General features: G+C 39.6%; 1 protein-coding gene across 2 annotated transcripts in view; it reads right to left on the bottom strand.

Annotated features, from left to right (window-relative positions):
* Positions 1-307: 307 nt before the first annotated feature.
* GPR158 (G protein-coupled receptor 158) overlaps positions 308-22,307 on the bottom strand; it is a 184,468-nt gene continuing 162,468 nt past the window's right edge. Inside the window, exons 8-11 of one of the 2 annotated variants that reach the window (NM_001257299.2) lie at positions 12,667-12,805; positions 8,861-8,966; positions 6,598-6,744; positions 308-5,866 (exon numbers count right to left, since the gene is read on the bottom strand). In NM_001257299.2, the coding sequence (NP_001244228.2) occupies positions 4,424-5,866; positions 6,598-6,744; positions 8,861-8,966; positions 12,667-12,805 (1,835 nt within the window). In that variant the 3' untranslated portion in view covers positions 308-4,423. The remainder of the gene's footprint in view (positions 5,867-6,597; positions 6,745-8,860; positions 8,967-12,666; positions 12,806-22,307) is intronic. The other variant, XM_040673575.2, reaches the window with a different exon arrangement.

Below are 22,307 nucleotides of genomic sequence, written 5' to 3' on the forward strand. Positions count from 1 at the left end.
CTTTTGTGTTCTAGCTGCCATTACTTTCAAGAGAATGTAGCATAGATCCTGCAGTTTTGGTCTCTGAATTGCAGTGACTGAAATAAGAGAGCTGTTGGCTATGTGATTTCCTTAACCTGAAATCCTGAACACAGTACACAGTCTACAGGTCGATGGCAAGGAAATGTGTGGAAACTCCTGAAAATGCTAACACTGTGACCAGACCATACATGCTGTAAAACTCACTTTCAGTTTATGATGCTTTATTAGTTTAGTTTGGATCAGTAATGACTTCATAAAATTCACAACCCAAAAGACTGTAGACAGATTTCATATAAATGTGCTTTATTGCAGAGAAGTTACATTATTTACATGCTGCAACACATTACAACATAAATCTATCAAGTATTTCATGGTGGATGCTGTTGGTAGCCAGATAACATTGTTATAAGAATCACATTATAAAGTGAAGAGACTTACAGCTTTATGTACTCTACAACTCGGAGTAGCTAAAATGTTAAAAGTCAAAAGGCAGTGTTTTCTCAGGCCTGCCTGTTGTCATATGCATGCAAAAGCCTAAGGAGAGCAAATATAAAAGTATTGTCTGGTTTCAGGCCTATGATGCCACCAAAGCTGATGATAGGTGTGTACTGATTTTTATTTTGAAGCGTATAATCTTGCATAAATTATACAAGTCTAATAAGGTTGGTATAAATTTATTTATAAACCATGGCTTAGAAATAAAGGAGAAATGCAGCTTGCACATGCATTTAAAAGGACAACCTAGCAAATGTTTGTGACCTTAGTGTTTATTATCTCTTCTCTTAACAGATCTGCTAGAAAACACCTTAATTCTAGAGTCACACTTCTCTTGGCTGAGTAATGACAATGAAACTCCAGAAAAAGACAACTAAGCAATCTAGCCAATATATGCTGGTGGAGAAAAATCTATGAAATACAGAACATTATTTATGTCTAACTTAGTATGTCTTCATTAAGCAATGTTTCTAGCAGCATCATAGTGAAATATAGTAGTCAAGTGAAGTTTGGCCCCTCTTTCTTAAGTGCAAAATAATCTAAAGTACCAATTGAATCTGTAGCCCAGATATCAGTTGCTAAAGCTTTGTTGCTTTCTGAAGGAAAGTTCTCCAATTGTATCAGTCAGGATGTATGACTACAACAAGCCTAAAGAACCGTAACAGCCATTTTTTAAGAAGTGAAGGAAGGGGTCAGGATGAAAGAAAACAAAACCAATCCAGAATACACAAGCCAGTGCTTTCACTGGTCAACCAGCCTTCATTCTGCTGTGGCCAGTGCAGCTGGGCTGAGTTAACCCAACAAAGGAGTGCACTTTGCTTCTGCATTTCCAATGAGGTTGTCTTTAAAAAGAAAAGAAAAATAAAATGAACAAGGAATTGTAGACAGAGTGGTGGCTCAGACACAGCCATACATGAAGGGCTCAGTGCTGCAATGGACAGCGGTGCCCCACGGATGCTGCACCATACTCCAAGCAGCAGCCTCCTCAAGGTAAAGGAGGGAGGGCAGGACAAGTGCAGGCATCAGGACTGGCACCTGCTACTTGTGAATGCCTGTCTCAAAGAGGCAGTGAGGATGTACAAAAATTTCCTTTCATGACCCGCTTACAGATGCCCACTTCTAACCTCAATGCCTGGCTCCAACAAAGCGCTGCCTTCTGTTTGTAAGGACAACCTGCCATAAGCTGTCCTCCTTCCACGCTCACACCAACCACCTCCTGGATGTGCTGCACAACCTTCTTCCACTCATGAGTATGGTCACCATGCTCAGCAAGTTTGAAGATGTGCGTCTCTCTGGGGAGCGTCAGTGTGCACCTGCAGGACTCCCTGAAGGCATTCCCAGGATGGATTTCTTCCCATGCAGGGAAGTGTACAGGAAACTGTTCCAGCTGATCAAATCCTGCTGAAGTTGTTCTGTGAATGCCTGGGATGGGGAAGGAGGAATTTGGGCATGTGGGCTCTGAACTCAGTCCTTTTGCAGAATAAGTAGCAAGCTGGATTTGGGCTGCACATGGAACACCACTGGCACTGTGTGGGCAAAACATGCGCACAGATGGACAAATCAGGGTCCTGGCAAGATGTGTGTTGAAGGCAGAGACCAGATCTAGGCCATAACTGCACCCTAGAAAAGATGGTTGGGGGAGGCAGGACTGCTCAGGGGGCATGTCCGCATGGTGGAACCAAGCACCATTCCACCTTGCCAGGCTGGCTGTGGCAGTTTGGCCACCATAACCTGGAGCTCACAAGCTCTGAGTCTTGACAGAATTTATGAGCGAGGCCAATGTGTTCAGACAGCACTGAGACCTGAGCTGACTTGTTTCCAGCTGGCTCAGCATCTGCATGTTCCAGGTTTGGGCTCAGCAGAGGCAGCAGGAAGATCTGTCCTATCTGTCAGCATAGACATACCCATATTCTCCAGTCTTTTTCAAAGGACAAAAAAATGTCCTCCTCATGCCCAGCTCATCTAAGTCCCTCCAATCATCACATTTTATCTTAAGCCACTTTTTCTATGATGCCACAAAAATCATTTTATACTACATACGTGTATGTGCATGTGTGTATTAGATATGACATGTTAAATATATATTAAACATATATAAATATCTATTTTATATATATATTATATATATATATTAAACAACACATTCTGTTCAATCATCCTCATTTCATCTTCCATTGAATCCCATCACTTCTCTCAAATTGCACAAGTTCTTTAGGACTGAGCTGCCTTTATTTTGGAGTACTCTTTGTACAGCCAATTCCATTGAATAGCACTTCACTGGTACTAAATTTAGACGGGTGAGGGCGGAACCTAATTTTTATTATTAGTGGTACACAGATTCTCTATGATACCTCTTAGGCCCTGATGGTATACCATGAGTGTTTTTGCACCAAGGCTCATAGTTGTAAATGGGCCATCTTCGAATTAAGCTCAAATGCAGGATGATGGCTGTAGCCATTACTGAAAATTAGCGCTATATTAAATAGTAAAAGTTTCCATAAATGCATGTGTAAATTAAAAAAAAAAAAAAAGCATTTGGAGAGTGGGAGAGAGATGCCCATCATTTCCATTTCTACTGTCTCTTGCCACTGCCTACATGGGGAAGAGTAATATTTCGGACTTCTCTCCTCACTTGTGTATCTCCAAAGGCCAGTTTCTGGAGGTCTGCCAACAGAGATAGACAGTAAACTGCTGTTAGATAGCTGATAAATTTCCCAGAGTTGTCCAGTTTTAGTAAATCAGGTCATCATTTCTGGGGTGTATTCGTTGTCATTCTTGCCTGTCTCACGTAGTAGGATATGCTCAGTATGAAATACTGAACAAGATCACCCTCACGGATGTTTAGAGTTGGTATTCTGGTTTGTTAGATTCTATTTTTCAATTTGTAACAAACAACAGATAAGTTGTCCTAAGACTTACCAGAATATGCAGCTAAGACGACTGGATTTCCACTATTAACAAAGTCTATGAGCATTAACAGGGAAGTGCATAACAATTGCTGTGTATAAAACCCCTGAATAATACAGTATCAAACTATAAATTTAAATAACAGAGAGTAAAACAAAAAATTTCACTATATAAATCACAGGAAAGAAAAAAAAAATCCCAAACCCCAAAGGAATTTCCCAATGAGAGTTACGGCTTCCACAGCCAGTGAAAGATTACTGTAATTCTACATATAAACAAAAAGTCTATAGCAGGTATTTTAAGTTGCAATAAGAAGAAAGTATCTGCAGATTGCATAAATGTGTTGTTGTGTCACATAATATCAAAGGTAGTTGCAAAAATTATACAATCTGGAATGCTTTAATATGAGACACAACAATGTACTTAAACACACAGTAATAAGAAAATGAGAGCAACCATTATATAAAATGTGTTTTTGGGATGCATTGAGTTAGCAGTGCTATCGAGATTACATATGCAAAGTGAAAAGTCGTCATTTTAAGAGCTGCTCACTGATACTCCTTTCTGCCATCAGGACATTTCCTACACCCTACTTCTGTTGGATCCTTAAAGTCCCAAGGGCAAGTTAAAGCCAGTTGTCACATTCAGAAATAATTCTGTTGAGATGTACAGTGTGCGTTTGTTACCAACTTTTGGTGTTTTGTTTATTTTGCTTTTAAAGGAGAAGTGATTTCACAAAGGCAAGTTTCTTTCAATGACACAGTAAAATCCTTGGAGCAGGGACCACATTCTGGGCACTGCTAATCACATTGTTGGCACTCAACAAATAAATAATAACAATAATAATAATTTGCTTTGCTTAATTCCTACTTGTTGTGCTGATTCCTTTGACTTAAGTGATGCTCCTTAGGAATTTTCAGATCCTTTTGGCCTAAGTCCCTTTTGTCTTTCCTGTTGTCTTTCTTCTCGGTGTTGCTACTTTCCTCAGTCCAAAAGCCTCTTATTTTCGAGGTGTTGCTGTTTTATTTGCACTTATAGCAGAGGTGTTCGATAAAGCTACACTTCTTTCTGCATTTGGTAAATCTGGTGTGTCAAACTCCCAAGGGCAGACTTCAGCTCGAGATGCTAAAGGTTGCTGCGAGTAACCACTTGGCTTACGGGAGTCAGAAAGCACATTTCCCTCAGATGAGGCAACTTTTTTTTGTTCCACCAACTTACTGACATTTTCTGCTGCTTTCTGGGGCAGCTCCTCGCGCTCCCCCCCACAAACATTCGGTGCATATCTGTTAACGTTCTCGCGCTTCAGCCCAGGGGAGCCCTGAGGTTTGGAATTCAACTGTTTTTTATCATTTTCAAAAATGTGCTGCTCTTGCACCTCCCGAGTGCCCGCCTCCAACTTCTGTGGGCTCTGCTGATTCGACTGTTGGTAGCCCTCAGGAGTCTTCTGCTTATGATGAGATTTCCCCTTTGGCTGGGAAGGGTGATTTTTCTCTGCTTCTGAGGAAGCAATAGACACATGTTTTTGAATCTTAGAGTCAGAAGGCACAGGACCAGGAGTTTGGTCATATATCTCCCAAGGACAAACTTCACCTATGTCGAAAGTGTCCTTGTGCAGAGACTTACCTGGGCCTGTGTCTGGATTTGCAGGTGTCTGACTAACCCTTTGCTGCTTCATAATGCCAGACTTATGGGTTTTCTTTGTCTCCTCAGATTGCGTAGAGTTCTTCCGGTGCGAATCCTTGTGCTCCCCTTTGTCGGCTGCTGAGTGCTTTTTGCTGCCTTCCTTCCCTTTCTGCTGAGATTTCTGAGATTTAGCACTTTCTTCTAGACTTTGCGTTTTACCCGTTAGTCCCAGAGTCTTTTCCTTGGCACTAGCAATAACACTGAGGGATTTCTGTAACACAGATGTTCTTGGATGCAGAGGCTTCTTATCTGCACTTAGGTTATGTGCACTTAGTGATTTGCACACCAAAGGGACCGATTCAGTGGACACTGCTTCAGCTTTTTCAGCTTTTTTGGTTAAATTGTTACCAGTTAAGGAATCCAGAAGTGAATTCTCAGCAGCTGTAACTTCTGTGCTTTCTGTAGTTATGCTATTAGGCTCTCCTGTTTGATCCCTGACATGATCGTAAGTGCTGTGGGACTTCTTTAATGAGAAGACTCTGTTTTTCAAAGTCTCTTCTTTTGGCTTTACAGAACTTGTGGAATCTTGTGGGGTTTTTTTCAGTGTAGCCGTGTTTTTCACAGCACTGTGCTCCATCAGGTCCTTCTCGTCCCTGGAGCATTGCCTAGTGACTGTCTCTGGGATTTCTGTAATACGCCTCATTATCGAGCGCCCCAAGCCCTTTTTAGAGCACCTTTTTTTCTGGAGATGTGGGTTGTTAGCAATCATCTTTTTCCTTTTATAGATTTCAAGCTGGGCATACAGTTTCTTCAACTCATCCTGTAAAGCAAAGTAAATAGCAAAAATAGTATGAACAGAGCAAAGCCAAACAAGCCTAAAAATGACATCAACCTTATCCCACTTTCTTTACAAATTCTTGAATATGCCATTTCTCCACATATGAAGTTGAATCTCATTTTTTTTCCACCCTAAAACTAAGTTCAACCCTAGCACACAAACCAGTTACCTTGCATGGCTGCACATTAGACAGCATGCACAATGAATACACATTCATACAAAACTGTGGTATAAGCTTTCCTTCTGACTCTTGCTATTCTGTGTTCTGGGACTGTAAGTTAGACAAGTTCCAGGCAGAAATGTCCTTTTATCATGTAAGGCAGTAATAGCACAGTTTTCTATTTCTCATGTTTATTAAAATGATATATTATATAGCTACGTACAAATGACTAATCACAGTGACACCAAATGCTGTCTGTGTTTCCAGACAATTCAAAGAACCTATGTAAACTGATTAATAATTTTTGCTGTGGAAGTTTCTTCCTCCTCAGCCTCCAGTATGACTTTTACTACAACTAGTAGTGCAGCTTCTCCTTATGCTGGTCAATTCTTTCCAAGATATTTCACATGACCTGAAACCACAATCACTGAGAGATTTAAGCTGACCTGTTTCATTTGGTATCTGCAAAAAAAAAAATCAAACTGATTCAGAATTTACCAATGTGGAAGAAATGCTTCTGAAAACAAATGATATTTGAGTGAGTTATGTATACCCGAATATCTTCAGGATCCAAACTGTGCTCGCTCCATGCTGAATTGATACTGCTGTTCAGATAGGATCCAGATCGGCCCATATCAAGTTCATCTTCATAAGCTTCTGTAGCTATATCATCTCTTGGGTTATTGCTTGAATGTGAAAACTGCAATAAGCATTCAGAACAAAAATGTTGCCATTAGGGCACAGTAAAAGTTTACAATAGTTTTCATTATACAGTTGATCACAGTGGATTTAGTATGATTTTCTAAACTCAATACCTCTAGGCATCGCCGGTGTAACTAGTGTCCTGTAGAACAACAGTACAGTATGGAAGAACTCATATTAATGGTGGATTAACCACTAACCAAGGGTTCAGAAATCTGCATTAGAAAAATCCTTTGTACTTGTTCTGCTGCTTACTCGTGCCGTTTTACATTGCATTCACATTAAGCTTGTATGACAAATTTATGGGAATACACTTCCAGTATTTCCAACTAGGCTGCTAAAACCATACGACTACATTCCATATTCCATGCAGTCGAATAATCCTGCAGAAAGTGATTCTCCCATTTTGGATCCTGACCCTGAAAATGAATAGACAGAGTGGCCAAAAAAAATTGATATTAAGCACTGGAAAGAGAGGTTGTGTCAGCTATTTCTTTATTCATACGGATTCACTCATCTGTGATTCTGTTGCCCATGTAGTCATCTGGCTTCAGGACTTTGTGAATGGAACTAAACCTTGTGAATCTTCCCTTGATTCCCTGAATTCTTTGGGGTGCTGGAAGGAAAGTCTGTACAGTGTTACAGAGATAATGAACTAAAAATGGAAACCCTGATCCTTAGTTATGAGTCAGTTTCAGAAAGGTTACCAAATTTTCTAGGCTAGTCTGGGAAGGCATCTCTGAAAACATGTAATTAAGTTAATGGAAAAAAAATAGAAAATAAAACTATTACTAAAGACCAGTAGAGTCATTAAAAAAACAGGGCTTTGCAGTGTTAAGGGTGCATCAGTGCATCCTCTGGTTATGACTGTTTAATATACGTATTTTTGAGAGTTTGTCAGCAAATCAGGAAAAGACAGAAACAGCAGCTACATTAAGCTGAAAAGGGCATTAACTTGAACTTCCTAGCATTTTTCCTTTTATGCAACTTTCACCTTTACTGTTCCCTTTGATTCTTGACCTTTTGATTAATGTTTCAAGTCATTTCAAGAGCAATTATAAAGTCACTTGTTTCGCTGGAGTAGTGCACAAGAAGAAAGCTACATTCATCCTCCATGGGGAGGAGACTGCAGTGGGGTGGGAGGGCTGGGGGAGCTGCTGCCTGTGGGGACCAGTGTGGAGCAGTGCCTGAAGGGTGGTCTCCATGGTACAGAGCCATGTTGGAGCAGCGCCTGGAGAGCTGCAGCCAGTGGGAAGCCCATGAGAGACCAGTTCAGGAAGGATGGCGTCCTGTGGGAGGGACCCTGTGTGGAGCAGGAGCAGAGTGACCATGGAGGAGTGGCAAGATGAAGTGTTACAGACTGATCACAGCCCCCTTTCCCTGATCCCCTGTGCTGCTCCTGGGGAGGACACAGAGGAGGATGGATGGAGGTGTATTTAGTTTACTTTTAGTTTCTCATTGCTCTGGTCTAGTAATAGGTAATAAGTTAATCTTTCTATGCTGAGTCTGATAATTGGTGAATGATCTCCCTGTCCTTATCTCAACCCCTGAGCACTTTTTCATCCTATTTTCTCCCCTTTTTCCTTTGAGGAGGGAGCATGACAGAGCTGCATGATGGAGCTCAGCAGCCCATCAGGGTGAAACCACTGCACAGTGACAACTGCTGGGTTTAGGTCCCAATCACTCCATCTCATGGACTGTCTAAGCTCCTCATCCCACTTTTATTTAATGGTCCACCTTAGCCTTTCTAGGCCCTCACCCAAACTCTTTGATCTCAGGTAATACTGCCAGTGGCCCAGTCAAGCAAATAACTGAAATAAAGATCATTAGGCAAGATCTTTTCTTTCTTGTATAAATCAAATCTATTTGTTTAGTTTAAATTGAAAATAACAGTCCTCTGAATATATGGAATTTTGAAAATTGAAAGAAAGAATCTTTCAAAATGTGTACAAGTTTATAAAAGAAAAAAGATACACTTTTAGGCATCACAGCCAAATTTCACATCTTCCTTTTCTACCAGCTGCTTGCTACTTTTATACAGAATTGCTTCTGCATGACAAAATTATCTTCCTGATAATTATCTGGTCTTGACAAAAGATAAAAGAACAGAATACCTTGGGGATCAGTAGTAGCCCAACAGTGACTGTCACAGTCAAGTGCGTGTGTGCAAAGAACAGCATCAGCATCCAGTCAGACTGAAGTCTTGAAGCAAGAATGAATCTGAAAAAAGAATTGCATTGCAATTCACTGTCATTTCTCCAGTGCATTCGATTTGACATTTTGAATGTTCCTGAGGTTTCTTTTCATTGAAAGGCCAAGCACAACTGGTTTTGTTTTGCAGCGATTTCATACAGACTAACCATTATATTCACATGCTTTACCTATGTGCCACAAATTGAAAACAATTCAGGAAAAAAAAACACAAAAACAACAACACAAGCCGAAACAAAGTATAAAAGTAACAACACATCTTAGAGAATATTGCTTATTCCAGTGTTCTCACTCTATTTAGCTGTTTGTTTGTTTGTTTTTCAGATAGTGTAAATAGTCTTTGGCATGAACTGAGCTACAGCAGTTTGCATTAAGGATTTCAACTGCTGATTTTAGGTTAAGTAAGCACACCTACTATGATAATTTGCAGTGAACTTTGTAAATAGAGGATGTCCAGAGATTGCAGCTATAGAGTGTGGCTGATAAGCCAACAAAGAAAGAACATAACCGGCCTGCATTTCAGTGGGGAGCAAAGAGATGGTGTTGATTTCAGGACCGCTTATGGCCCAAGAGCCTTGCAAACACTAGGAAATGGGTGGCTGAACTTCACAAACGAAACAGTTCCTTGCTGAGCTTTCTAAAAGGGTGGTAGAGCAAGCACTGCTTGGCTTTTCTGCTTTAGTGAGCTCCCAAAGATATAAACGGTAAGCAATGCAATGGATGAATGGATGTACCACTGGCTTGTAATCTGAAGGTTTATATAAATCATTCACATCAAAATGAGATTTGCAGCTTACCCAAGATCACAGATGCACATTTTGCAGAAGCTTTTGTTAACATAAATAGTCTGGCATGAAACATTGGCTTACACGCCACAATAATATGTTAATCATTTCATGTTTATTACTTTGCAAATATAGTGTTTCATGAATACAATAAAATGTTTTAAATCCTTCTTTCTGACAATACAGCTGTTGCTGCTAAGGTGTGCAGGCAGATGACAAGGCTCAGGCCAAGGGTTCAGCTATCTGAACACAAGAACTATCGGAAATGACATGAGAGACTGCTGGATACAACAAACAGCAGAGCAAAAAGATACATACAGATAGTGCCATGAGGGATGGCAGGGCATCATCTGAAAGACAGCCAAACTTCACAGGTAATTAAGGGAGTGTTGCAGGCCCTTGAGTGAGCAGAACTTGCAAGGCCAGCAGTCCTGATGTAACTGTATTGGCAATAGTTTATAAGGCTGTGATTACCTTGGTTATGATAGAAATATCAGATTTGAATACAAATGTAGCAAAATTGGGACCAACAGTAATGAGAGAGTAACAAAAGAGTGGGTTGCTTATGAGGGAGAAGACAAGGGCAGAGAATGGCTAAGGCAGATGGGTTAAGAACAATCACAGAAAATCATAAGAAGGGGCAGTAAGATGGGCTAATGACATGGAAGCAAGTTGTTACTAACAGAGCTCTGTGCCTGATCATTGTAGAGACAGAGCTTCTATTCAAATGAGATTTTCCCATCAAAATGTTTCTCGATAATACAAGAGAAAGTGCAATGCAGATCAAGAACCCTCTGTTTCTGGAATGGAAATCATACTTTTAAAGAACAAACATAAACAATTCAAGGTTTTATTTGGTGCTCACATTAATCTTTTATGAGCTTCAGGAGTTTTCAGACTGGATGGCTGCAACATAATAATAGGTATACTTCAAGACTCCAGTGCTTTCAACTTCATGACAATTCAGATATGTCATATAAATGTACATCTTACCCTGCAGCTCCTTCAGCTCCATGCAGAACTTGGCAGAGAAGACAGAAGCAAGAAAAAATGCATGTAAAGAAAAGTGAACTTGAGACTCAGTTAAGACTTGTGTATATGGATGTGTACATCACCTCAGGAAGGACTCTGTATTTCCAATGCATTTTGTTCATTCCTATATACAAAAAATACACGGTGTTTCTTTAGCAAATCAGCATGTAGAAGAAAGGAAAGCAATACAAAAATACAAAATACAAAATGTACATTAAAAAAAAAAAAAAGAAGGAAGAACAAAATCAGCTGACCCTAGGCTGAAAGAACAGATAATGGGAAAAATCAAGTCCTTCTGTGCCTTCTTTGCCTAACTGCATTACACTTGTTCTCAATGAAGGCGTAGACAGAAGAAATCTCTTCAGAATTCTTGGCTTGGTTAAGACCAGCAAGTGTAGGAACATTTCAGAAAAAATGAAAGAACTCTGTCAATCTGCACCTGAGAACAAGCAAACCACTGGCCTGCTTAGAAATGCCAACAGGACCAGGTCTATGTAAGAGAGAGAAGTCTCTCCTTTTTCTCATATTCCTAGTGGTTTTCAAGGAAAATCCTCAGGGTTGGATGATTACTTCCATCCGATTGCTAAAAGAAACTTGCAGCCTACAAAATACTTCTCCTAATGCACTGAGCTGTATCTTCTACCATGGACCAAAGTATGGTATACGAACATTAATTACTGGGGGAAAATTTTGACTGAAAGGCTACCATACGAGTTGCAGGCAATTCAAAAGTAGTGTAACTGAGTTTTACATCTACCCTATCAAGAACAGAAAAGAAAAACATTTCAACCAAATACAAATTTTAAAAACAATTTTTCATATGTTTGCGTTAGGGAGTAAACAAGGAGATTCTGAATGTGCATAAATGCCAAGATATGGGGTTAGGAGAAGATTAAGGAAAGAAAAAGTTGGAAGCCTGAGAAGTGTAGTGAACTTTATAACCATGGCAGAGAAAGAGAGCACCTGGCAGGAACGGAGACAAAAGATTTCTTTTCTTTCTTTTGCTGGTGTTTACTCAGAGAAAAATGCTGCAACACGAAAGAAAACATCAAGAAGGCAGAGAGAAATGTGAGCTCCAATACAGACCTACAAACTGAGAGCAGTATTTGAAGATTGTCAGTGGAGTGGTGTAAAAAAATAAATCAGAGTAGATAAGGTCTGTCAGGAGGCAAAGGAAGGTGTAAGAATGTAATAGGAAAGTCGTAAGAATCTCCTGGTGCATGAGCTGAAATTCATGCTGTCTTGCTATTCCGAATTCCTTATCCTTATTACGAGGTGCTCTGAGGGAAAGGCAGATAAGATAATTTTCATGCAGCTCTGGCAAAGACTCTTATTTGCTTGTTGCTGTTCTGATAATTTACAAATGTGAAACATTGAGCTCATTATAAGCTTTCAAAGAAATACATGCCTTATATTACTGTTACAGCATAACAATTTTCAAGTCAGCGTATAAAGCACTATGCCTCATGCACAATCCAGTGCAATTATCTCAACATACAGCTGCACTTTACCAATCTGTTACACACCAGGACACGTTCATATCAACCAACATTCTTACCTGCTGCTTTTCTAGGGATACAAACCAGTGAGTGGTGTGTAAGTGATTCAAGACCGACAATATTTCTCCTACCTCTAGTTTGTCATGTGTACTGAACTTTGAACAAAGAACGCATCAGCCAGCAATATGGACAGAAACGCCCTAAATATATATTATTAATGAGGAGTTGATCATATACATTCTTGAATTCTATGGGAACAGTTTTAAGTTTAGTAATTAAGTAAATATTTATGAGACTTTCCCTTATGCATCCTATTTCATTTACCCATTTTATGTTGCACCATATGAAACCTGAAAGATAAATAGTTAATTACTAGATCTACAGATCACTTGCCTAATTGTATGGAATATAGCAGAGATAATGAGCTCATTGTGAACTGCAACAGCCATATAACGTGGCTCATGAAATGCTGATGGGACTGTCCGCACTGCATAGCAGAGATAAACACCCCACAAGAGGAATAAAAATTCAGCTGTGAGAAGAACAAAAAGAAATAATTTGCAATTAGTTTTATAGATGGAAAAGGAAGGAAATTTGAAGTACTACAGTATCTTCTGCACGTGTGAGTATCTATATAAAGACAGTATATACGTATAAATGTATATATCTACACACAGGCATTCAAACTCTTTCAGATACTGTTACTGTACATCATACATCTGCTTTTAATTTTAAACACCACTTTTTCTCTGTATCAGGAATCTTTGCACTCGTGGTGGTTCAGCTTTTCAATATAGAAACTTTTAAGGCATTATCAAATAATTTCTTCCTTGAGACAATGTCTAATAATTGCTTGCTCATTTTCCAAATCGGTACTACAGAAGCTTGACATTACTTAAAATAACGAGTATGATTACTTGTAGCTTTGGCTCTTGTTAGAGAGGTAGCTACTGGTGATGCTAAAGACTTCAAGTTTTTAAGTCAACATTTTCATTTCAAAGGTTTGTAACTCAGATAAAACAATCTATTTCGGGTTTAAAAATTTCCACTGTTCATGACAGTTAATTTTGCTGGTGCCCGTAATATTATGAGTCACTTCTGAGGGCCTAACATAATTATACCAAATGACGTGTTTCTCTCTGTTAGAAGAAAAATGCATAAAGGAAGAAAGGGTCAGCATCAGCTTAGACAATGCTGTTAGAGCTAAGTCATCTGCACCCACCAGTCCTCTGGCTGCAGGTCCCAGTAGACGCTCCGCTGTGACATCATTTTGCTTTTGATACAACTGAAATCATGTCATAGCCACCTTGAAAAACCTCCCCTTGAAGGAAAAAAACACAGCTCTGCCACATAGCAGGAATACAGCTGGCACCTTTGTGCCTTGCCTTGCACTCTGGACTGACGTGGCTGTAAGTGGTTAAGCCTGAGCAGCAAGGTGCAGTTCTGTAAGAGACCCCTGCGATACCAGCACTGCTCTGGGCCAGCTTCAGAAATTGAGTGTAATCCCGTTGTTACTCACACACTGTTTTTGGCTTGTCAAACTTTTTTAACTAATCCACTGACCATTGTATTTTGTGGAAGGGTTAGGAGTGAACTCACCTATGCTCAGCCAGTAGTCTTCTTGCTGCGTATGAGCAGCCAGCCAGCTCTGCAGTGCAAGGCATCACATCCTAACATGGCAAGATGCCATATTTCTCCTTAGAATTGAGAGCACTCTGATGACTACCTGAGTACCCCATCTCACACATCTGGGTAGGTGAGTTGAACCCTGCCTCAGCTCCTCATCTCTGAACTGAATCCAATCAGCTGCCTGCACTGAAGGAAAATTCCATGTTCAGCTTTTTGTTGGTTTCTGAAATTCTGTACTTTGTCACTGGGTCTTAAATTACTACTGACTATAAATATAGAAATAAATTGAATTAAAAATATAGTAAGATGTAATGTAATGGGAAATCAGTTATTTATCAAACTTCTTACTGCCCTCTATGGGAATGATCAGCCAATTGCTATTGGTTTGGTTTGGATAAGTGTACAAATATCTGTGAACCCCTATTATCAACAGATTGAAATAAAATATCTGCACTGAACATCTCACGAGAACAGGTCCTCCAGTTCCTTCTACCATTAACACTCTGTAACTGCTATAAGATGCATACATTATAGTGCTATAACATTTCAAATCTTCTAATCTTTTCTATGTATAGAAGCTATGCTACCACTGAATTCTATGTATTATTCTAGTTTCTTAAAAACACCTACACAGGAATTCCCTATCAAGCAATCTTGTTCCTTAAGTATTCTCTAAACAAGCTGAATATGGATTTTGCTTCAATAAGACATCAGGCTCCTTTACAAATATTATCAGTTTTGTTTTCTCTAAGTACACTTATCTTGCATATGCAGAATCATGGCACTGAAATGTATTGCTCTTCAAAGTAATGAAATGTATTGCTCTGATTGCTCTGTATTGATTTAAGAAGAAAGTGAAAAGGAGAAAATGCATTCACAGAATGCTAAAGGCAAATTACTGTATTTTACTGTCCTGTGTTCAATGATAACCCTTATTTCAGAAGGCATTCCCCAGAACACGCCACATGGCCTATTTCTTCTCATTTTGCCTTTCTTCCAAAGTGTAGCACAGTATAAATAAATAAAGGAATACAGAAATTCACAGTAGAGCTGCATAGCTAATGTAAGAGCCAATCATGAAATAAATGGCACATACCCCCAAAGTATATGGTTAATTTTTCTCTATTCTACAACCACAGTGAGAAGAGCCCCACGTCTCTTACTGATAGAAATGATTAGTTACCAGTGCTAACAGAAGTTGAAAGTCTGAAAACGTTGGGTATTAATGGCATGAAAATACATGTAGGAAATGACATGTGCTGAAAGTATTATTGATGTAAGAAGTGTGGGCCAAACTGTGCTTATTTTTTACCATTAAAACAAGATCTGGTGTAACTTTATAGATTTACAAGAGTATGTATGTGTTTTTATCCAGACTGAAAAAAAATATCATGATAGAACAGCAATGAAAATGAATACGTTGCATACAGATAGTAAAGACAATTACAATGAAGTAAGTAGGAATGAATGATCCTTGAATCTGCTTAATTCTGCAAATTTCTTAGTTGTCAGTTTCATGATTATACTCATACAAAGTTCCTAAGACAGAAGAGGGTATTTCAAAGCATTATATTGCAATATATATAAAGCAATATACTGGAGTACAACAGTGGTTGGTACTATTTAATGAATAATGCTTTTATAAAAGCTTTTATAAAAGCTTTATAGTTAGAGCAGAGAGGGCATTCCTGTATGTAGATAATAATTAGTGTGACATCTGGTATGTAACACAAATGGGAAATAGCTTTAAAAACACAAGGTAAAACAACAGAGTTCCTATGGTTGCCAAAACCAACACAACAATAATTTTGTTGATGATAACAAACAAAATGTATTAACTGAAAAACAATTTGTTATCAAAAATGCTTAAATGTAATGTGTAGAAGTTGCACTTGAGGGGGAAAACTATTCACATAATTAGATATATACTGTTAGAGCATTTTGTAATAAAAAACTGAAGATAGAAAAATTTGCTCTAGTATTTTCCTATATAGTCTTTCTGATCTCTCAACACAAAACAAGCTAATATATGTATATATTTGTTATATGTAACACAGATGTAACTAACTTTAAGTTGATAGCTGGATAGATAGATGAATAGTGAAACATTTAAGAGCGAAATTCTTAAGCATGATTTATCTCTGAGGTCTTTCTCGTTTTGTGCTTTGCACATTAGTGGCTGTCTTGCACAAAATATCTATAAGGAACAAAATGTGGTTTGCTGAATAATATTTCACTACAAGCCTGCTGTAGGAAGAGTAACTTGAAAACTAAAGGAATGTATTACCATAATGCAAACCTGTCAAGACCAAATTCTAAGTCCAAAATCCATAATCTTAGTCCTTCAAATATGATTCATCACAGGGCTGAAAAATTACCCCTTTTTACTTATTAAGCACAAGAAGTGTCTTCTTTTCCACTTCTGAAAAATGATGGGAATTCCTACGTGAGCAATCTGCCAACAGATGTCTGGACAGGGAATGTGAAGTAAAAATAATACTAAAAAAAACGTGCAGTAGCTATTTTGTAACTGTCCAAACCAGGCATTCAGATGGATGCAAATCTCTGACAGACAAACGACTAAGAAAAGAAATGACTGCTTTAGAGACATAGATGGATGAAGATATGAATGGAAGATGAGATGTAAACACAATGTGGCCTCAATATGCCATGTGCATAGGTTAATTAATCTTTAAATGTATATCTTGCTAGTTACTTTTTTTTTAATGTAACATTTTATTTGATCTTTGTATTATCTAATCAACCTGCCTGGTTAAATATATTCTTTAGCATTTTAAAAATATGATAATTCCTTTTGTTTGTAATGCCCATCGTGTTAGAAAAGGGAGCATTTTGGAACACTTAGCTCCATTACCCACCACATTGGACCAGCCTATACCCCATTACAACTAGGGGCAGTCCACGCCTGCCCACTTGGGATCCACGTGGGCCATTGGTCATACTCTGCACCTTCTGATAATGAGTGACAATGAGATATCCACAGTACGTGATACGTATCTGCTGTGTAAAGAAAGATACACTCAGGTTGGTCTTCTTGACTCACACTTCCTGAAGATCTGAGATATTATATTTACTAGGATGTGATAAACGTGCAGTTGTCTGTACTGTTCTTTCATATTTAAAACCAGTACAAGGCACATCTGTGTCCAGAAATAGCCAAGAAATCATAGGATTACAGAACACTGGAAAGGACATTAGGGATCGTCCAGTTTCAACCTTCCTGCATGGGCAGGAACACCTTCCACCAGACAAACCTGCCCAGGCCCCCATCCAACCTGGCCTTGAATGCCAGGCATCCACAACTCTCTGGGCAGACTGTTCCAGTGCCTCCACAACATCTCTGAGCCTTGAACTGTCAGGCCTCATCTAAGTGATGCAGAATGACCTGCTCCTGACTCACACGTGTCTGCCCAGCCCCAGCATGAGTGAGTTCCAGCATCCGTGTCCTTGCTCCTTGCTCACTGAAGTCAGTACCTCAGCTGACTGCATGGACCGGTGGAATGAGATATGGAGAACTGAAAGTAGTGATAGAAGTCACTTTCCTCCCTTTCAGGATTTGGATAAGATCCTTCTGACACTTGAGAGGGCAAGGGAAAAGCACCTACAGATGGCAAGGATGTAAAGGCAGTAAGGGTATGACATCAGGTAAGGTAAGAAAACATAGGTTCAGGAAAACAAAAATCATATAAGAAAACAAGGAAAATCAAGAAACGTGTAAGTCAATTTTGGAGCAAGGTTTACACATTAACTCTTCTTTGAGGCCTTAGGAAAGTCCTTCATCCTTACTTTTACAGCTTTGGCATCTCTAAAACTTGAACAGCACTAAAATTAAAACACCACATATGCAGTTTTAAATTGCTCTCCTGTGTGTGATAATCTTCAGTTAACCATATCATTTCCTGGGAGACCAGACTCAATTAATCCATGTGACAGAGCAATTCCAGAGATAAATCAAGGTTGGTTAATAAAGAAAGATGTCTAATTTGTTGCAGACAACATTTCAGATGCCTAGTGAATAAGATGAAAGATTGCAGGAGAAAAAAAGTGGTCTTGAGCACATGCAGGAGAACTGAATTCTAACTTTGTGCTTCAGAGCTCCTCTACAAATGCAAAAGTCACCTCTCAAGCCATGTTTCACAGACACAATCTGAGAACATGTCCTTCTTCTAGCTGGGGATCAACCTAGAATTTTTTCTTGTTGCAGTCTGCAGCAGAACTGAGCACAGGGGGCTGTATTCCTGGCTAGTGAGACCATATATAACATTCTACGTAGATATGACTGAGCTCTGTAACTGAGCCAAAAGCATTGCAAAATGGACACCCAGATTAGACAGACCACATAACCCTAATCTTATTGTGCCTCAATGCTGGCTGTGCAAAATGGGGATAATGCCACCTTGTTCCTGCAAGATGTCAGTGGGAAAAAAATTAACCATATTTGTGAACAGCTTAAACCCTGAACTATGAGTTTGTTTCTTGCCATGGCCTAGAAGGGAAAGTGAGTTATTTCAGGCTGATGCTCAACTCTCCTGCCCTGCCAGAAATGACCTCCTCCAGGTGCTTCTTCAGGAGAACATTGCTGTGGGCAGCTGGAGGGAGCTCTCCTGAGCCAGCAGCCACATCACATGCTAACTCTGCCACTCATATGTTACCTGCAAAAGGAAGACAGCCTTCATGGTTTAAAACCAATTTTCATGACTCTGCATGATGTTCCATATCCAACCATATTGATTTTGGTCAAGAAGCAGTACCACGGGACAAGAAGAGGACCATCTCTCTAGAGATGGTGAAATACTTTGCATGCTTTCTTCATGTGTTTAAGAAGGGAGAACCTTTTACAAGCATGACTTTAACTAAGTCCATTTGGCATTCTGAACTTTGCACTATTCACAAAGCAGTATTGTTCCACAGCTACAACATTTTTTTCTCTCAGATTCTGAATACAAACCATAACTCTTAGTAATGTAATGGACTGCTCTATGGCTCTTCCATCCATGTTCTCACTCAGCCTTCAGGAGCTGAGTACACCACTCTAAACAGAAAAAAACCAAACGTCCTGCTTCTCCACAGCCAGCCAGTGTGTTCTCTTTCTGCCTTCACTGCATTCAGTCACCCAGCTGGAGAGGTGTGCCATGTCATAGTACAAGTTTTTTCTTAGGCTGAATGGGTTGTTCTGTATTTCAGCTAATCATGGTTACATGTACGGGTCTTCAGTGCCGAATTATTCCTAGCAAATTATAAATTAGCAGAGGTTTATCTCTCTCTCTGATCATATCTCAGAATTACTTTAATGTGCCAGGCACAGCAATAAAGAGACTTATATGTGGAGGAACAATTAATGGTGCCGAATCCTGACATATTTTCACTACCAGAATTCACATGGTTTGTAGCTGTGCACGGCTGAAAGAAGAGTAGGTGTCCATAGGCTGCTGTAGCACAGCAGGCTCCATCCCCTGAGCTGCCGTGACTGCCTTGCAAGACCACTTGGGCAAGCGCCAGGCACATGCTGACCCAACAGCCTGTGTACAACATGGGCTGAGGAAAATGAGAGATGCTTTTTGCTGGCCATGCAGACGTCCACTGACTTGAGCATGAGCAACCTGTCCCTTCTGGAGGAGTCTCCCTGCATTAAACGTATGGCTGGATCTCCCCTCATTTCTGCACTTTTCCCCTATTTTCTTCATTTCTTCATTTTATTCCTTCTTCTATAGAGATGTGCTGCCCTCCCTCATTCCTTCCTTTGCCCGCTGCTATTAAAGCCCGTTGACCACTCTCCTGTGCTCTGTCATCCACTTTTGAGTGGGTGGAAGAGGGAGAAGCAAGCTGAGTGTGGGACTGCTTCTCTCACATCTTAAAGAGGATGCAATCAGATGCCAACAGTATCCATAATAGTCGAATGACAGGAAAGAATTGAAGCCATACAAGAAATGGATTCTGCTGCCAAGACAAGAGGAAGTCGTAGCATCTCCTAGCCTCTCCCAAAGCCTTCTCCTCCCACAGGTGGCTTGCAGAAGAATCTGAATACAAAATTTACTGATATACAAACATGTGGTTGAGACACCTGTTACTGGTTTCCTTAGGAGAAACACTTTGTACCAACTGTGCCTACAGAAGGGTTATTGGCTTTCACTTGTGATGGGGCAGGTATAAAAATCAATGAATGTCACTGCAGGGGGCAGTGCAACTTGAACTGTTCAAACCAAGGGTTCCAACTACTTTTGAGAAAGGGAAACTGAAAAATGTTTACTGCTCATTGTACGTAACACACTATTTTGGGGGGAATATTTCATTTTCCATCACCCTTAAGCATGCTTTATTTTAAATTGAATTGACAGAAGCAGTTAATCTGAGATGAATGAATTGCCCCACTTCATTTATTCTCATGGAGGAGACATTACTAGTTGTCTTTGTTGTTCTTCCCTACACTTTCTTAAGATTTATTGTGTCTTAGAGATGGGGGACTTAGATTGCACACATAATTGGTGATACGGACTGTGAAAGAGGTGTACGTGGCAGGAAAAGCAGTGGGTTACAATCAGAAAAAGGGCAGTCTTGTAGTGAAAGCTGCATAAGACTTCTTTGTAAAACAGGATTCACTTCCCATTTCTGCTGTAAACACTTTAGAAAGTCCTGGTTGTATCACTTAGAGTAAGCTTTTCACAAGCAATCACTATTTTCACATTTTCTGAGAGTCTTAACATGAAAACTGAAACCAGATATTCGTCAGTGTTGAATTCTAACAATTACCTTCTGGCTGGGCTTTCCACACAGAGGAGGCTATAAACACTGCTCAGAAGAATTAGTTCCCAGATGTCTCAAGAGAGCACTCAGAAGAGATAGCTGTTGCTGACAATTTTTGGCATTAATCTTTGTACATTCATGCTAAGGAGAACATGGCTTAAGAATGCCCATTTAGAAATTAACAATTCTTAATTCACTGAATACTCTGAACAAAGTACCCTAAATATGGCATAGGGCCACATCAAATGGGGATAACAAAAAGAAATAATAATTACTCATTCACGGAACGCAGCTGAGGGCCTGTACAAAACTTAATAAGGGGTCTTTGTGAGGCTGTGCCACAATGCCCTAACTTTAAGGGAACCCTTAATTCCCAATCTGTCAGAGCCGGTCCTAGCAATTCATATCCTCTTTAGATGCAAGGATTATATATGTTAAATATTAACAAATGAACAGTGGGAGGAAACCCTTTTGGGAACACAGACTAAAATACTTCTTTGTTTCTTTTCCTGGCTGAGGGCATTCAGTAATTATGACAGAGTTGTGTGTTTGTAATTCCCTTTATATCCAGAACCCAAAACCTGAACTCCCAATTAGTGCAGCAGCTGAGCCAGAGGAGCACAGCTCCTGCCAGCTGGGAATCACACTTGTGCTCAGAAAAACACCTAGCTGCATTTGTTTAAAACCTGCCTTTAACTTCTGGTTTAAATAAAATGTCAAAAAACACACACAGGGTACACACGGGGATTTTTAAAAACGAGAGCTTAAATGCTATCCACACTGGGTAAAACCCTGGCCCTAACGAAGACAGGATCCTCTGTGCACCAAGATTTCACCTCTGCTTTTTACTGGTGTTTGCACATGCATGTTTACCTCTCTGCCTATCTTTCTCTCCTGCCAGGGGCTCTGCACATTAAACTTATTACTTCGTTTTCCTTTTAGTGGTAAGTTTTTCTGAGTACTGCTCTCACATCTCTTTCACTTAGATGATTCTTCCCTCCAGGTAAAGAATAATAGTTTGATTTGTGACACCATGAGCCTTTGGGTACAAGTTTTTCAGCTATTTTTTTCTAACTTGAAATCAGAAATCGTGCTGTGGCAGGTAGAGGTATAGGATTTATTCAAACCATAGCAGAAAGGCTTTGAGGATGAGCCTTTTCAGGCCCTCAGGTCTTTCTCTAAAATCTCAGGTTGTGATCCATGCCATGGCTTGTCTAGGAGACAGATGCCACAACTCCAGCAGTGGTGCACAAACAGAAAAGAAATAAAAGAATCCAGGCAAGTCCCAATTAAAATACCCACAAGTATCCAACGTCAAGGAAAGTACATACTAACTTACATTACATTACACTGATAAGCGTTTTCTGAGGGCTAATTTCTCTCATCAGCATATCACAGAGTAGAAAGGCAGTGTTAAAAATGGTGACAACCTTTATGTCTAAAAGTCCCTACTTCTCTCAGAGAGCACCCTCTCAAACTTAATGGAAATGTAACTATAAAACATTCACTGCAGTAAGTCTCTGGAGATAGAGCCTAAGTAGGATGATTAGTATGGAAAATGCTTCATAAATCCTAACTCCAGTAATCTCTGGTAGCATAAAGGCTTCATCTCATTATGACTTTCTAACAGAGCTTTGTTAATT

The sequence above is a fragment of the Gallus gallus genome, chromosome 2, assembly GCF_016699485.2.
Source record: "Gallus gallus isolate bGalGal1 chromosome 2, bGalGal1.mat.broiler.GRCg7b, whole genome shotgun sequence".
NCBI classification, from domain to species: Eukaryota; Metazoa; Chordata; class Aves; order Galliformes; family Phasianidae; genus Gallus; species Gallus gallus.